Raw genomic sequence first — 18,566 nt, 5'->3', positions numbered from 1 at the left:
CGGCCTCTGCTGATCCCTTCTTGCATGCCGCGGCCATGAGGCTGCACAGTCTGAAGAAGGCTGAAGGAGATGAGTTAAGACAGGCGAAGATATGCACTGCTCGTGCCCATCAATCACACCCTCGCAGTCAAAATAATTAAGACAACGAGGAGCATTTTATTCAGGCAGGGCGGACGAACAGGCGCAAGTAGCCAACCAATGATGTCAGAAGACGGGAAGCGCTACCAAGGGGGGTGCTGCGTATCATTAGAAAGGAAAGTCACACCTCAGGGACAGTGGAATGGTCTCAAAGAGACACATTTTGTACGTGTTGAGTTCCACGTGGGCAAGGAGAAAACATCAGCCACCTTGTACAAATGCAGCAGTACTGCTGTACAAGGTGGCTGTTATACATAGAAACACCTGGGGGTGGGGGCCAGGCTCCCTTCAATTTCAGTTCATGTGCCTGCGTGGCGTTTGCAGGTCACGTTGCAAGCTGCACAGCAGGGGAACAGCTGGCGGTGCTGAACCCCACTAACACATTGGCTGGTGTTTTTCTCTGTGCAGCTAGCATTTCCGGGCAAAAACTAGCGGTGTTTGAGCCCAGGGTCAGCAGGAGGAGGAGGAGAGGAGCAAAGTGTAGGCCGAAGCCTGCACTGGTGGCAGCTTTTGGTCGGTTGTGCCAGCGTGGCTTGTGCTGGACACGATGCCGGCTACACAGCGGGGGAACAGCTGGCGTTGCTGAACCCCACTAACACATTGGCTGGTGTTTTTCTCTGTGCAGCTAGCATTTCCGGGCAAAAACTAGCGGTGTTTGAGCCCAGGGTCAGCAGGAGGAGGAGGAGAGGAGCAAAGTGTAGGCCGAAGCCTGCACTGGTGGCAGCTTTTGGTCGGTTGTGCCAGCGTGGCTTGTGCTGGACACGATGCCGGCTACACAGCGGGGGAACAGCTGGCGTTGCTGAACCCCACTAACACATTGGCTGGTGTTTTTCTCTGTGCAGCTAGCATTTCCGGGCAAAAACTAGCGTTGTTACAGCCCAGGGTCAGCAGGAGGAGGAGAGGAGCAGAGTGTAGGCCGAAGCCTAGTTGAACCAATTTCAAAGGTTACCTTTAACCCCCCCTCAGGTGTTACAAAGAACAAGAGCCACTCCTTCTGCAGCATTAATGCTGCACAAGTAAAAGGTTGCTCTATTAATTTGTCTACTTGCACAAGCTGAATGCAACACGTAGACTATTTAGCCCATTATACTGTTTAACAGTAGTGGAGGCGTGACTTGTCTTTTTAAAGAAAAGCAGCACAGGTGTCGAAAACACCTTTTTGCATGGGCGCAGCTTCCTGAGCGTTGTTAGTTGCTGTACAGGAGTCTGCGCTCTTGTGATCCTTTGGCCATGCGCTGTGAGCGCTTCCTGTCTTCTGACCTCATTTCATGTTGGCCGTTGCGGTTAGCGATGGACATGAATCCCAGACCCACAGTGTGTTTTTAAAAAATCACACTGCGGTGCTGGGATTCGTGCCCTGGTGCAGTAAATATGTTTGCCGCTCACACATGTCCTTACACCTGCTTCAGACTGGACGGCCTCATCTGATCCCTTATCGCATGCCGCGGCCATGAGGCCGCACAGTCAGAAGAAGGCGGAAGGAGGGGAGTGAAAACAGGGGAACATATGCACTGCTCGTGCCCATCAATCACACCCTCGCAGTCAAAATATATGAGACAACGGGGGGCGTTGTGTCGGGCAGGGGGGACGCACAGGCACAGCCAGCCAACCAATGATGTCAGGAGACGGGCAGCGCTAACAATGGGGGTGCTGCGTGTCATTAAAAAGGAAAGTCACACCTCAGGGACATTGTAATGGTCTGTAATGAGACACATTTTGTACTTGTTGAGTTCCACGTGTGCAAGGAGAAAAAGTCAGCCACCTTGTACAAATGCAGCAGTACTGCTGTACAAGGTGGCTGTTATACATAGAAACACCTGGGGGGGTGGGGGGCAGGCTCCCTTCAATTTCAGTTCATGTGCCTGCGTGGCGTTTGCAGGTCACGTTGCAAGCTACACAGCAGGGGAACAGCTGGCGTTGCTGAACCCCACTGACACATTGACTGGTGTTTTTCTCTGTGCAGATTGCATGTCCGGGCAAAAACTAGCGGTGTTAGAGCCCAGGGTCAGCAGGAGGAGGAGGAGAGGAGCAAAGTGTAGGCCGAAGCCTGCACTGGTGGCAGCTTTTGTTCTGTTGTGCCAGCGTGGCTTGTGCTGGACACGTTGCCGACTACACAGCAGGGGAACAGCTGGCGGTGCTGAACCCCACTAACACATTGGCTGGTGTTTTTCTCTGTGCAGCTAGCATTTCCGGGCAAAAACTAGCGGTGTTTGAGCCCAGGGTCAGCAGGAGGAGTAGAGGAGCAGAGTGTAGGCCGAAGCCTAGTTGAACCAATTTCAAAGGTTACCTTAAACCCCCCCCTCAGGTGTTGCAAGGTACAAGAGCCACACCTTGAACAGCATTAATGATGCACAAGTCAAAGGTTGCTCTATTTAATTTTGCTCCTTGCACACGCTGAATTAAACACGTACACTATTTAGCCCATTATACTGTCAAACAGTTGTGGAGGCGTGACTTGTCTTTTTAACGAGACGCAGCACAGGTGTCAAAATTTGCACCTAGGTACTGGGCGCAGATTCCTGAGCGTTGTTATTTGCTGTACAGGAGTCTGCGCTCTTGTGTTATCCCTTGGCAATACCCTGTTAGTGCAGGCCGTCTCATGACCTCATTTCATGTTGGCCGGTGCGGTTAACGATGGCCATAAATCCCAGACCCACAGTGGCTTTTCCTAAAGTCACACTGCGGTGCTGGGATTCGTGGCCTTGTGCAGTAAATATGTTCGCCGCTCACACATGTCCTTACACCTGCTTCAGACTGGGCGGCCTCAGCTGATCCCTTATCGCATGCCGCGGCCATGAGGCCGCACAGTCAGAAGAAGGCGGAAGGAGGGGAGTGAAAACAGGGGAACATATGCACTGCTCGTGCCCATCAATCACACCCTCGCAGTCAAAATATATGAGACAACGGGGGGCGTTGTGTCGGGCAGGGGGGACGCACAGGCACAGCCAGCCAACCAATGATGTCAGGAGACGGGCAGCGCTAACAATGGGGGTGCTGCGTGTCATTAAAAAGGAAAGTCACACCTCAGGGACATTGTAATGGTCTGTAATGAGACACATTTTGTACTTGTTGAGTTCCACGTGTGCAAGGAGAAAAAGTCAGCCACCTTGTACAAATGCAGCAGTACTGCTGTACAAGGTGGCTGTTATACATAGAAACACCTGGGGGGGTGGGGGGCAGGCTCCCTTCAATTTCAGTTCATGTGCCTGCGTGGCGTTTGCAGGTCACGTTGCAAGCTACACAGCAGGGGAACAGCTGGCGTTGCTGAACCCCACTGACACATTGACTGGTGTTTTTCTCTGTGCAGATTGCATGTCCGGGCAAAAACTAGCGGTGTTAGAGCCCAGGGTCAGCAGGAGGAGGAGGAGAGGAGCAAAGTGTAGGCCGAAGCCTGCACTGGTGGCAGCTTTTGTTCTGTTGTGCCAGCGTGGCTTGTGCTGGACACGTTGCCGACTACACAGCAGGGGAACAGCTGGCGGTGCTGAACCCCACTAACACATTGGCTGGTGTTTTTCTCTGTGCAGCTAGCATTTCCGGGCAAAAACTAGCGGTGTTTGAGCCCAGGGTCAGCAGGAGGAGTAGAGGAGCAGAGTGTAGGCCGAAGCCTAGTTGAACCAATTTCAAAGGTTACCTTAAACCCCCCCCTCAGGTGTTGCAAGGTACAAGAGCCACACCTTGAACAGCATTAATGATGCACAAGTCAAAGGTTGCTCTATTTAATTTTGCTCCTTGCACACGCTGAATTAAACACGTACACTATTTAGCCCATTATACTGTCAAACAGTTGTGGAGGCGTGACTTGTCTTTTTAACGAGACGCAGCACAGGTGTCAAAATTTGCACCTAGGTACTGGGCGCAGATTCCTGAGCGTTGTTATTTGCTGTACAGGAGTCTGCGCTCTTGTGTTATCCCTTGGCAATACCCTGTTAGTGCAGGCCGTCTCATGACCTCATTTCATGTTGGCCGGTGCGGTTAACGATGGCCATAAATCCCAGACCCACAGTGGCTTTTCCTAAAGTCACACTGCGGTGCTGGGATTCGTGGCCTTGTGCAGTAAATATGTTCGCCGCTCACACATGTCCTTACACCTGCTTCAGACTGGGCGGCCTCAGCTGATCCCTTATCGCATGCCGCGGCCATGAGGCCGCACAGTCAGAAGAAGGCGGAAGGAGGGGAGTGAAAACAGGGGAACATATGCACTGCTCGTGCCCATCAATCACACCCTCGCAGTCAAAATATATGAGACAACGGGGGGCGTTGTGTCGGGCAGGGGGGACGCACAGGCACAGCCAGCCAACCAATGATGTCAGGAGACGGGCAGCGCTAACAATGGGGGTGCTGCGTGTCATTACAAAGGAAAGTCACACCTCAGGGACATTGTAATGGTCTCTAATGAGACACATTTTGTACGTGTTGAGTTCCACGTGGGCAAGGAGAAAAAGTCAGCCACCTCGTACAAATGCAGCAGTACTGCTGTACAAGGTGGCTGATATACATAGAAACACCTGTGGGTGGGGGGCAGGCTCCCTTCAATTTCAGTTCATGTGCCTGCGTGGCGTTTGCAGGTCACGTTGCAAGCTACACAGCAGGGGAACAGCTGGCGTTGCTGAACCCCACTAACACATTGGCTGGTGTTTTTCTCTGTGCAGCTAGCATGTCCGGGCAGAAACTGGCGTTGTTTGAGCCCAGGGTCAGCAGGAGGAGGAGAGGAGCAAAGTGTAGGCCGAAGCCTGCACTGGTGGCAGCTTTTGGTCGGTTGTGCCAGCGTGGCTTGTGCTGGACACGATGCCGGCTACACAGCGGGGGAACAGCAGGCGGTGCTGAACCCCACTAACACATTGGCTGGTGTTTTTCTCTGTGCAGCTAGCATGTCCGGGCAGAAACTGGCGTTGTTTGAGCCCAGGGTCAGCAGGAGGAGGAGAGGAGCAAAGTGTAGGCCGAAGCCTGCACTGGTGGCAGCTTTTGGTCGGTTGTGCCAGCGTGGCTTGTGCTGGACACGTTGCCGACTACACAGCAGGGGAACAGCTGGCGGTGCTGAACCCCACTAACACATTGGCTGGTGTTTTTCTCTGTGCAGCTAGCATTTCCGGGCAAAAACTAGCGGTGTTTGAGCCCAGGGTCAGCAGGAGGAGTAGAGGAGCAGAGTGTAGGCCGAAGCCTAGTTGAACCAATTTCAAAGGTTACCTTTAACCCCCCCCTCAGGTGTTGCAAGGTACAAGAGCCACACCTTGTGCAGCATTAATGCTGCACAAGTAAAAGGTTGCTCTATTTGTTTTGCTCCTTGCACACGCTGACTAAAACACGTACACTATTTAGCCCATTATACTGTCAAACAGTTGTGGAGGCGTGACTTGTCTTTTTAACGAGACGCAGCACAGGTGTCAAAATTTGCACCTAGGTACTGGGCGCAGATTCCTGAGCGTTGTTATTTGCTGTACAGGAGTCTGCGCTATTGTGATCCCTTGGCCATGCGCTGTGAGCGCTTCCTGTCTTCTGACCTCATTTCATGTCGGCCGTTGCGGTTAGCGATGGACATGAATCCCAGACCCACAGTGTGTTTTTAAAAAATCACACTGCGGTGCTGGGATTCGTGCCCTGGTGCACTAAATATGTTTGCCGCTCACACATGTCCTTACACCTGCTTCAGACTGGGCGGCCTCATCTGATCCCTTATCGCCTGCCGCGGCCATGAGGACACCCAGTCTGAAGAAGGCGGAAGGAGATGAGTGAACACAGGCAAACATATGCACTGCACATGCCCATCAATCACACCCTCGCTGTCCAAAAAAATAAGACACCGAGGGCCGTTGTTTCGAGCAGGGGAGATGCACAGGCGCAGCCAGCTAACCAATGATGTCAAAAGACGGGCAGCGCTAACAAGGGTGGTGCTGCGTGTCATTACAAAGGAAAGTCACACCTCAGGGACATTGTAATGGTCTCTAATGAGACACATTTTGTACGTGTTGAGTTCCACGTGGGCAAGGAGAAAAAGTCAGCCACCTCGTACAAATGCAGCAGTACTGCTGTACAAGGTGGCTGATATACATAGAAACACCTGTGGGTGGGGGGCAGGCTCCCTTCAATTTCAGTTCATGTGCCTGCGTGGCGTTTGCAGGTCACGTTGCAAGCTACACAGCAGGGGAACAGCTGGCGTTGCTGAACCCCACTGACACATTGACTGGTGTTTTTCTCTGTGCAGATTGCATGTCCGGGCAAAAACTAGCGGTGTTAGAGCCCAGGGTCAGCAGGAGGAGGAGGAGAGGAGCAAAGTGTAGGCCGAAGCCTGCACTGGTGGCAGCTTTTGGTCGGTTGTGCCAGCGTGGCTTGTGCTGGACACGATGCCGGCTACACAGCGGGGGAACAGCAGGCGGTGCTGAACCCCACTAACACATTGGCTGGTGTTTTTCTCTGTGCAGCTAGCATGTCCGGGCAGAAACTGGCGTTGTTTGAGCCCAGGGTCAGCAGGAGGAGGAGAGGAGCAGAGTGTAGGCCGAAGCCTAGTTGAACCAATTTCAAAGGTTACCTTTAACCCCCCCCTCAGGTGTTGCAAGGTACAAGAGCCACACCTTGTGCAGCATTAATGCTGCACAAGTAAAAGGTTGCTCTATTTGTTTTGCTCCTTGCACACGCTGACTAAAACACGTACACTATTTAGCCCATTATACTGTCAAACAGTTGTGGAGGCGTGACTTGTCTTTTTAACGAGACGCAGCACAGGTGTCAAAATTTGCACCTAGGTACTGGGCGCAGATTCCTGAGCGTTGTTATTTGCTGTACAGGAGTCTGCGCTATTGTGATCCCTTGGCCATGCGCTGTGAGCGCTTCCTGTCTTCTGACCTCATTTCATGTCGGCCGTTGCGGTTAGCGATGGACATGAATCCCAGACCCACAGTGTGTTTTTAAAAAATCACACTGCGGTGCTGGGATTCGTGCCCTGGTGCACTAAATATGTTTGCCGCTCACACATGTCCTTACACCTGCTTCAGACTGGGCGGCCTCATCTGATCCCTTATCGCCTGCCGCGGCCATGAGGACACCCAGTCTGAAGAAGGCGGAAGGAGATGAGTGAACACAGGCAAACATATGCACTGCACATGCCCATCAATCACACCCTCGCTGTCCAAAAAAATAAGACACCGAGGGCCGTTGTTTCGAGCAGGGGAGATGCACAGGCGCAGCCAGCTAACCATGATGACAAAAGACGGGAAACGCTACCAAGGGGGGTGCTGCGTATCATTACAAAGGAAAGTCACACCTCAGGGACAGTGGAATGGTCTCAATGAGACACATTTTGTACGTGTTGAGTTCCACGTGGGCAAGGAGAAAAAGTCAGCCACCTTGTACAAATGCAGCAGTACTGCTGTACTAGGTGGCTGTTATACATAGAAACACCTGGGGGGGTGGGGCCAGGTTCCCTTTTAATTTCAGTTCCTGTGCCTGCATGGCGTTTGCAGGTCACGTTGCCGGCTACACAGCAGGGGAACAGCTGGCGTTGCTGAACCCCACTAACACATTGGCTGGTGTTTTTCTCTGTGCAGCTAGCACTTCCGGGCAAAAACTAGCGGTGTTTGAGCCCAGGGTCAGCAGGAGGAGGAGAGGAGCAGAGTGTAGGCCGAAGCCTGCACTGGTGGCAGCTTTTGTTCTGTTGTGCCAGCGTGGCTTGTGCTGGACACGTTGCCGACTACACAGCAGGGGAACAGCTGGCGGTGCTGAACCCCACTGACACATCACCTAGTGTTTTTTTCTGTGTAGACAACACTTCCAGGTGGCAACTGACAGTGTTGAAACCCAGGGAATCAAAGAGGAGCAGAGTGTAGGCCGAAGCCTGCAGTGGAGCAAGTTGAAAGGGAACCTTTAACCCCCCCCCCCAGGCATTTGTTGCTGAAAGAGCCATCTTGTACAGCAGTAATACTGCACATGGAAAATGGTGGCTCCGAAAATTATGCTCCTTGCAAACGCTGAAGTACACACTCATATAATGTGTCCCCTCACACCGTCAAACCATCCCGGAAGTGGGACTTTCCTTTGTAATGTGACACAGCACAGCCGTCATTCCAACCCCCTTGGTGCCGGGCACCACCTCCTCAACGTTGTTTGGTTCTGTCACGGAGCCCGCACTGTAATGTTATCCCTTGGCCATGCACAGTTAGCGGTGCCCGTCTTCTGACATCATGTAGGTGTCAGGCTGGCAGTGCCTGTGCGTCCAAGCTGCCCGAGATCCAACCTTGCAGTGTCATCTAATGTAGTCCCACTGCGGGCCAGGGATCCATGGGCATGCGCAGTGCATATCATCGCCTCTCACTCACCTCCTTCCTGCTTCTTCAGACTGTGCGGCGTCACGGCCGTGGCATGCTATTAGGGATCAGCTGACGCCGCCTAGTCTGAAGAAGAGTGAAGAAGGGGAGTGAGAGGCTAGTATATGCACTGCGCATGGCCATGGATACCAGGCCCACTGTGGGATCACATTAGACGACACTGCGAGGTGTGATTTCGGGCAGCGTGGACGCACAGGCGCAGCCAGGACGACAACAAATGATGTCAGAGGACGGGCAGCGCAAACTGTGCATGGCCAAGGGATAACATAACAGCGCAGGGTCCATGACGGAATCAAACAACGCTAAGGAGGCAGCGCACGGTGCCAAGGGGGTAGCAATGACGGCTGTGCTGTGTCACATTACAAAGGAAAGTCCCACCTCCGGGACGGTTGGACGGTGTGAGGGGACACATTACATGAGTGTGTAGTTCAGCGTTTGCAAGGAGCATAATTTCAAGAGCGACCTTTCCCTTGTGCAGTATTAGTGCTGCACATGGTGGCTCTTTCAGTAACAAACGCCTAGGGGGGGGGGGGACAGGTCCCCTTACATTTTAGTTGTGCCAGCGTGGCGGTCGCATGACACGTTGCCGGATACACAGCTGGGGATCAGCTGACGTTACTGAACCCCAATAACAGAGGAGCGACTGTTGACTGTGCACACAGCACTTCCAGGCACCAACTGGCGGTGTTAGAGCCCAGGGACAGCAGGAGGAGCAGATTGGAGGTATTGCCGCACACACAGCTGGGGATCAGCTGACGTTACTGAACCCCAATAACAGAGGAGCGACTGTTGACTGTGCACACAGCACTTCCAGGCACCAACTGGCGGTGTTAGAGCCCAGGGACAGCAGGAGGAGCAGAGGAACAGAGTGTAGGCCGAAGCCTGATTGGAGCAAGTTGAAAGGAAACCTTTAACCCCCCCCCCCCAAGACGTTTGTAGCTGAAAGAGCCATGTTGTGCAGCACTAAGGATGCAAAAGGAAAAGGTTGCTCTTTTAATTATGCTCCTTGCAAACACCGAAGTAAACACTAAAAATGTGTCCCTTTATACCGTTAAACCGTTCCGGAGGTGCGAATTTCCTTCGTAATGGGACACAGCACAGCTGTCATTCCTATCCCCTTGATGCCGTGCGCTGCCTCCTCAGCGTTGTTTTAAGCTGCCACGGAGCCTGCGCTGTTCTGTTAGCCCTTGGCCATGCCCAATTAGCGCTGCCTGTCTTCTGACATAATTTGGTGTCAGGCTGTCAGTGCCTGTGCGTCCACGCTGCTCCAGATCCCACCTCGCAGTCTCATCTAACGTAATCCCACTGCGGGCCTTGGAACCATGGGCATGCACAGTGCATAACCTCGACTCTCACTCCCCTCCTTCCCTCTTCTTCAGACTGTGCGGTGTCACGGCCGTGGCATGCTAGGGATCAGCTGACGGCGCACAGTCTAAAGAAGGCGGAGGGAAATGAGCGAGAGCCCGAGGGGAAGATATGCACTGCGCATGCCCATGGATCCCAGGCCCGCAGTGTGACTCAATCAGAAGACACTGCGAGGCGGGATCTCGGGCACCGCGGCCGCACAGGCGCAGCCAGCCTGACACCAAATTATGTCAGAAGACAGGCAGCGCAAATAGGGCATGCCCAAGGGATAACAGAACAGCGCAGGCTCCGTGACAGCTTAAAACAACGCTGAGGAGGCAGCGCATGGCACCAAGGGGGTAGGAATGACGGCTGTGCTGCGTCACATTACGAAGGAAAGTCCCAGCTCCGGGACGGTATAACGGTATCAGTGAACACATTTTATAAGTGTTAAGTTCTGCGTGTGCAAAGAGCTAAAAAAAAAGAGCTACCTTTTCCTTGTGCAGCATTACTGCTGCACAAGATGGCTCTTTCAGTAACAAACGACGGGGGGGGGGGGGGGGGGGACAGGTTCCCTTACATTTAGGTTGTTGTGCCAGCGTGGCGGTCGCAGGACACATTGCCGGCTACACAGCTGGGGATCAGCTGACGTTACTGAAACCCAATAACACTGGGTCGTATGTTTTTACTGTGCAGCCTGCACTTCTGAGCCGCAACTGGCGGTGTTGGAGCCCAGGAATAGCAGTTCAGGTGGTAGAAAGATGAACACAGCAGGAGACCTGGATGACACCCAATTACTTAATCAGGCAGAGGAGTGGCAAATTCCTGCGAGATCCAGGCCTGGTTCATTTTCAGGAAAGTAAGCCGGTCAACGTTATCGGAGGATAGTCGCATGCGACGGTCTGTTAGTACACCACCTGCGGCACTAAAGACACGTTCCGATAAGACACTAGCCGCAGGGCAAGCCAGCACCTCCAATGCATACTGGCTTAGCTCTGGCCATGTATCCAGCTTAGAGACCCAAAACTTGAACGGGGAAGAGCCGTCTGGGAGTACAGTAAGAGGGCAAGCCATGTAGTCTGTCACCATCTGACGGAACCGTTGCCTCCTGCTGACTGGAGCCGCCGGTGATGGTGTAGACATTTGGGGCGGGCACACAAAAGTGTGCCAGAGTTGTGCCATACTGGGCTTGCCTTGGGCAGAGGCACTGCTTCTGCTCCCTCTTTGGGCAGAGCCTCCCCCACTGCCTCGACGCACTGAGCTGCTTTGTAAAGCACTAGCAGCACTCCTCTCAGTTGGACAGGAGAAGATGATGGAATTCACCAGTGTGTCGTGGTACTCCCGCAATTTACGCTCCCGGGTCAACGCAGGGATGAGGTTTTGGACGTTGTCCCGGTAGCGAGGATCGAGGAGGGTGAACACCCAATAATCAGGCATGTTGAGAATGTGGTCGATGCGGCGGTCGTTTCTCAGGCACTGCAGCATGAAATCCACCATGTGCTGCAGAGTGCCAACCGGCCCAGAAACGCTGTCCCCTGCTTGAGACATGATCTCTGCCCGCTCGTCATCACCCCACCCTCGCTGTACACACTGACCACTGGACAATTGTGTCGCTCCCTCCTCTGGACGGAGCTCTTCCTCCTCCATTGACTCCTCCTCATCCTCCTCACAAATTGGCCCCTGCGTACCCCTTTGTGAGGAACCACGTGGCGCTGACTCTCCAGAAGCTGATGGAAAAGGTGACTCCTCATCCTCCACCTCTTCCACCACATCATCCCTTAACCCTTGCAAAGTTTGCTGAAGCAGGCAGATAAGGGGGACAGTCATGCTGACTAGTGCATCATCTGCACTTGCCATCCGCGTGGAATAATCAAAAGGACGCAAAACCTGGCAGACGTCCTTCATAGTGGCCCACTCTGTGGTTGTGAAGTCTGATCGGCGCTGACTGCGACTTCTTTGCGCCTGATGCAGCTGGTACTCCATAACTGCTTGCTGCTGCTCACACAACCGCTCCAACATATGTAACGTGGAATTCCACCGGGTAGGTAGGTCACATATGATGCGGTGTTCCGGAAGGCGGAATCGGCGCTGCAGAGCAGCAATGCGGGATCTGGCCAAGCTGGAACGCCGCAAGTGAGCACACTCTAGGCGGACCTTGTGCAGCAGGGCATCAAGATCCGGATAGTCCCTCAGAAAACTCTGCACAACCAAATTGAGCACATGTGCCAGACATGGGATGTGAGTGAGGTTGCCAAGGGCCAAAGCTGCCACCAGATTTCGGCCATTGTCACACACTACCATGCCTGGCTGGAGATTCGCTGGCAGTAACCACACATCGCTCTCCTGCTTTATGGCATTCCAGAGCTCCTGCGCTGTGTGGCTTCGATGCCCCAATGAAACTAGTTTCAAGACGGCCTGCTGACGTTTGGCCACGGCTGTGCTCATGTCGGTCATAGGTAAACGTTCACGGGTCCATGTGGGGGTGGACTGTGACGGATCCTGCAGAGAGGAATCAGAGGAACTGGTGTAAGAGGAGGAGTCGATGCGTACAGACTGGATTCCTGCAATCCTTGGAGTGGGCAGGACACGTCCTGCGCCACTCGCACGATCTGTACCTGGCTCAACAACATTAACCCAATGGGCAGTGAGGGAAACATATCGCCCCTGTCCATGCTGACTGGTCCACGCATCGGTGGTGAGGTGGACCTTGCTACTGACGGCGTTCAGTAGCGCATGTTTTATGTTTGCCTCAACATGCCTGTGCAGGGCAGGGACAGCCTGCCTGCTGAAGTAAAAGCGGCTGGGCACCTTGTACTGTGGGACTGCCAATGCCATCAAGTCACGGAAGCTGTCAGTCTCCACCAGCCTGAACGAGAGCATTTCCAGGGACAACAGTTTGGCAATGCCTGCATTCAGAGCCTGTGCTCGGGGGTGGTTGGCCGAGAATGCCCGCCTTTTCTCCCATGCCTGTACTACCGATGGCTGTAGAGTAGACTGGGAGTGTGAGGATGACTGGGAAGGTGGTGCTGTGGGTGGAATTACACAAGGTCTCTGGGAGGAAGCCAAACCAGCTGTGCGTGAGCTGGAGGAAGAGGCAACACGAGCTGAAGAGGTGGTAGCTGCCGCTGTTGGTTGGCCTACATCTTCAGTGTGTTTCTGTAACTCCACCGCGTGCCTGGTCCGCACATGTTTCCACATATTTGTGGTATTGAGGTTGCTGACATTTTTCCCTCTTTTTACTTTATGATGACACAGCTTGCATTTGACAAAACAAATGTCATCTGCAACTGTGTCAAAAAAGGACCAGGCACTGCAAGTCTTGGGAGCGCCCTTTTTGGCTTTGGAAAGAGACAGGCTCCTAACGGGTGCCAAAGTGGAGGCTACAGGCTCCGCAGTCTTCCCCCTCCCTCTCCCTCTTTGGCCCGTAAGAGGAAGCTCTTCCTCTGAGCTGCTCCCACCACCTTCCTGTTCCTCACGCCACGATGGGTCAAGGACCTCATCATCTCCACTACCCTCTGCCACCAACTGCTCCTCCTGGGTAGTCTCAGCAGCACAGTACGCACGAGAAAGCGGCACCTGAGTTTCATCATCAGATGCGTACTGCGCTGTGGTCACCGGAGGCACTGGCCCACCTGCCTCTTCAGAGTCAGAGAGAAAAAGGTGTTGGGCATCACTGCACACTGCCTCTTCTTCCATTTCTCCAATGCTGCTTGGCTGGCCCCCTGTTTCCAAGCCAAGAGATTCAGAGAACAGAAGTAGAGACGGCTCTCTGACTGCCTGGCCAATTTGGCAGGTGGTGAAGAGACAGATGGCTGCTCTCCAGTGCTCTGTGCCTGAGAGGATGTGGCACTAACTGAAGTCGATGCCGAGGCGTTAGCTGCCATCCACCCGACAACGGCTTCAATTTGGTCTTCACGCAGCAGCGGTGCACGGCGCTCTCCGACAAAGCTGCGCATGAAGGACTGTTCCCTGCTGAAACTGAGTGACGACGAGTCACCGGCGCCCGCAGCAGGCACAGAATCACCACGTCCTCTCCCTGCTCCTCTCCCTGCTCCGCGCCCACGCCCACGTGCCTTACTCCCTGCCCTCTTCATCTTGGTTGACAGATAAAGATAAGCAGAAAAGTACTAAGGCCTTAGTGTGCTTATTCCTGTAATGCTCCTCCTAACAGGTGTAAGAAACACTAATGTTGTAAATTGTGGACTAAACTTTATTATTTTTCAAATGTGGCCTACACAAGTGTAAGTTGTGTTTGGTGAACTTAACCTTTTTTTTGGTGCAGATCGGGCTACAGAGCTAGTTTAAATCACACGGAGACCGTGCAGACAGCCGTAAACGGCGCTGCAAGGCCAAGAAACCCTCCTCTAGGTTATCCTATATAGTGTTTTTCCACTATTTAGCTGGATACAAGTGGAAAGACACTAATAGGAATTTTTTTTTTCAAATTTTAAACTGGCTGCACTATTTGAAAAAAAGGAAATTGTTTTTCAAGGTATGAGGCAGTAACGCACCCTGAGCTGAATCCAACCGGCTATGGCTGCACACAGACTACAGGGCGAGCTGGGCTCACACGGAGACCGTGCAGACAGCCGTAAACGGCGCTGCAAGGCCAAAAAACCCTCCTCTAGGTTATCCTATATAGTGTTTTTCCACTATTTAGCTGGATACGAGTGGAAAGACACTAATAGGAATTTTTTTTTTCAAATTTTAAACAGGCTGCACTATTTGAAAAAAAGGAAAATTTTTCTCAAGGTATGAGCCAGTAACGAACCCTGAGCTGAATCCAACCGGCTATGGCTGCACACAGACTACAGGGCGAGCTGGGCTCACACGGAGACCGTGCAGACAGCCGTAAACGGCGCTGCAAGGCCAAAAAACCCTCCTCTAGGTTATCCTATATAGTGTTTTTCCACTATTTAGCTGGATACGAGTGGAAAGACACTAATAGGAATTTTTTTTTTCAAATTTTAAACAGGCTGCACTATTTGAAAAAAAGGAAAATTTTTCTCAAGGTATGAGCCAGTAACGAACCCTGAGCTGAATCCAACCGGCTATGGCTGCACACAGACTACAGGGCGAGCTGGGCTCACACGGAGACCGTGCAGACAGCCGTAAACGGCGCTGCAAGGCCAAAAAACCCTCCTCTAGGTTATCCTATATAGTGTTTTTCCACTATTTAGCTGGATACGAGTGGAAAGACACTAATAGGAATTTTTTTTTTCAAATTTTAAACAGGCTGCACTATTTGAAAAAAAGGAAAATTTTTCTCAAGGTATGAGCCAGTAACGAACCCTGAGCTGAATCCAACCGGCTATGGCTGCACACAGACTACAGGGCGAGCTGGGCTCACACGGAGACCGTGCAGACAGCCGTAAACGGCGCTGCAAGGCCCAAAAACCCCCCTCTAGGTTATCCTATGTAGTGTTTTTCCACAATAGAGCTGGAGACTGGTGGAAAAACACTAATAGGAAATTTGAGAAAAAATGTGCAGCAGGCTGCACTAAGAGCAAAAAAGAACAACTGTGTGAGGCAGTGTGAACCCCCCCTGAGCTGAATACAACCGGGTATATGGCTGCACACAGACTACAGAGTGAGCTGCACACACACACACACAGAGACCTTGCAGAACGCTGTTAAAACAGCGCTGCAAGGCAAGAGCAAGGTGAACAGTGAAGAACACACAGCGTTTTGCTAAATTAGCCTTTGGAAAGGAAAATAAAGCAATTAGCTAGCTCAACTGGCCCTCAGTTAGAACACAGCGTCCTGTCCCTAACTGAAATCACAGCAGAGTGAGCGCAAAATGGCGGCAGCGCTTTTTTATAGTGCAGAGTGACATCATTTCAGCAGCCAATCCAAGCCTTGCCAGTACTTACATGCCCACCATGCTAAACAGGATGTGCCCACACTTTCATTCATTCCTCATTGGCTGCTGCGTTCAATTTGAATTCTGGGAACTTCCGATTCCGGTATCCGATACGCGGGAAGTATCGGAATTCAGTATCGGAATTCCGATACCGCAAATATCGGCCGATACCCGATACTTGCGGTATCGGAATGCTCAACACTAATTGTGATGCATCTCCCGTCCCCCCCACCACATGGCTTGCCATTATCTGAGAGGACTGTAAGAGATTTTCTTCTTCAATCCCTTTTATTTTGTAATTGTTCTATACATACTATGCTTGTCTCATTTTCTAATATCGTTTTATATACTTTTGTAAACACTGCCTAATCTTTTTGGAGTAAAAGCTATAATATTTGCTAGTCTCGCTTTCCTTGCTCCAAATGTACCCTGAGTCCTCCGACCTAAGTCATTGCTACTGATTGGGTTGGTTTCTGACCCATTATTAATCATAAGTAATAGGAGATGGTGGCAACGAAACGTTTTGAGCTTGTTGGGCAAAGCTGGGAGTGACAGAAAGGGTTTTATAAGTGGATTTCCGCCTGTGATTGGGAATAGGTATAATGCCCTCACTGCAGCGTGCCCAATAGCCAGTACACGAACAGGCAGCCTTTCTGGCAACTACTTATCCTACGTACAGTTCTCAGACTGACCTGAGGGTAAGGGGGTGCCAGAGAGCTGCAAGTTCCAAATCAGAACTAGGAAGTGGGATATAACAAATGATTGACGAACCTGGGACAGCCAAATACCCCCAGTTCATGACAAATACCTAATGTTATATGTATTGCACCTGTGGCTTCAAAATGATCACTATACCCCTGGTTAAAATCCTTGAGGGGTGTAGTTTCCAAAATGTGGTAACTTGTCACTGTTTAGGCACATCAGAGACTCTGCAAAAGCGACATGGTGTCCACTAATAACTCCAACAAATTTTGCATTCAAGAAGTTAAATTGCGCTCCTTCCCTTCCAAGCACTGCCATGCACCAAAACAGTAGTTTTCCTCCACATATTGGGTATTGGCATGCTCAGGAGAAATTGGAAAAAAACAAAATCCAGCTCACCATACCGACATTCCCAAGAGCTCGGAGCACGGAACCGCTGTGTCAGGGCGTAGACGAACAGGAAAGAGAAGGAGATCCAGCTCAACGAAATAGTGAAAAATCCATAGTTTATTTCACTTAAAATATAGTGAAAGGACAAAACATCAGCATACAAAAAATATTATAAGACCAAGGTCAACGCGTTTCCGGTGACTAAGCACCCTTAATCATGATTAAATGAAATAAACTATGGATTTTTCACTATTTCGTTGAGCTGGATCTCCTTCTCTTTCAGGAGAAATTGCACAACAATTTTTGGGGTCCATTGTCTCCATTGTTACCTCTGTGAAAATAAACAAATTAGGGTCTGAAGTAAAATTTTTGAGAAAATTTAAATGTTCATTTTTTCCTTCCAAGTTGCTTCAGTTCCTGTGAAGTACCTGAAGGGTTAATAAACTTCTTGAATGTGGTTTTGAGCACCTTGAGGGGTGCAGTTTTCAGAATGGTGTGACATGTCTCTCTGATATAAGGGCATACAAATTAATAGTTTGAAAATTGCAAAATGTTTGTCAACTTTCCACATTTTTTTTTTCACAAATAAACGCAAGCCTTTTACACAAACTGGTTTTACTCTCTGGAATATCGATCCTCTGGGGATTACCTGGCTCTAACAGGAGAGAAGAGATCTGCAGAAACATCCCCCTCCCCGCTCCTTCCTCTCACCGTCCCTCTTTCCATCTCTTCTGCTTTTCTCTCTTCTCTTCGCTTTCTTTCGTCTTCTTCTCCTGACCTTACTTACACGTTGCCGTTAGATCATTGACTATGAGACTATAATTAGGGAATTAATATTCTGCCCTCAGTATAAGTCCGATGATAAGTTCTAGACTGTGCAGGATCCTGGGAACTGACACCACTGTACTCGGATTATTACTCTCCGGTGATCGTCTGATATCACCGCGGTTACTGCCCCGATTGTAACACTTGTAAATTTATAAACCAATAAATAAAGATAAATCTAGAATGAATTCTCCATCAGCCGCAGAGAATCATCTGCACGACCCGAATGTGAGGTCCGATCAGCCGTTATAGGAGAGATTCATCCCACAGAGAAAACACGGAAATATCTGTGTCTGCATCACTAATAGCAACCGACCAACGCTGAAGAGACAATCTGATGTCAGGGGAAGGTTTCCTCTCACCTCGTGGTGTCAGAGGCCGGAGCTCCTCCATCATCACATCCTGGTACCGATCCTGGTGTCCTTCTAGATACTCCCACTCCTCCATGGAGAGATAGACAGCGACGTCCTGACACCTTATAGGAACCTGACAACAGCCACACCGTCATCACCCAGAATCCTCCAGTGCTGTATAATGTCCCAGCAGGCACCTCTCCGCTCATCACCCAGAATCCTCCAGTGCTGTACAATGTCCCAGCAGTCACCTCTCTGCTCATCACCCAGAATCCTCCAGTGCTGTATAATGTCCCAGCAGTCACCTCTCCGCTCATCACCCAGAATCCTCCAGTGCTGTATAATGTCCCAGCAGTCACCTCTCCGCTCATCACCCAGAATCCTCCAGTGCTGTATAATGTCCCAGCAGTCACCTCTCCGCTCATCACCCAGAATCCTCCAGTGCTGTATAATGTCCCAGCAGTCACCTCTCCGCTCATCACCCAGAATCCTCCAGTGCTGTCCTGCATAATGTCCCAGCAGTCACCTCTCTGCTCATCACCCAGAATCCTCCAGTGCTGTCCTGTACAATGTCCCAGCAGTCACCTCTCCGCTCATCACCCAGAATCCTCCAGTGCTGTACAATGTCCCAGCAGT

The 18,566-nt window shown here is 51.3% G+C and overlaps 1 protein-coding gene across 1 annotated transcript in view; it reads right to left on the bottom strand.

Moving 5' to 3' along the window:
* Positions 1-18,566, bottom strand: part of LOC138657421 (zinc finger protein 665-like) — a 100,359-nt gene that overhangs the window by 63,406 nt on the left and 18,387 nt on the right. The window contains exon 4 of the mRNA XM_069745202.1: positions 17,940-18,063. Within this exon, the coding sequence (XP_069601303.1) occupies positions 17,940-18,063 (124 nt within the window). The remainder of the gene's footprint in view (positions 1-17,939; positions 18,064-18,566) is intronic.

This window comes from Ranitomeya imitator, chromosome 1 (assembly GCF_032444005.1).
Source record: "Ranitomeya imitator isolate aRanImi1 chromosome 1, aRanImi1.pri, whole genome shotgun sequence".
Classification (NCBI taxonomy): Eukaryota; Metazoa; Chordata; class Amphibia; order Anura; family Dendrobatidae; genus Ranitomeya; species Ranitomeya imitator.
Note: the sequence above shows the minus strand (reverse complement) of the source record. Positions and strands in the feature narration are given on the sequence as shown.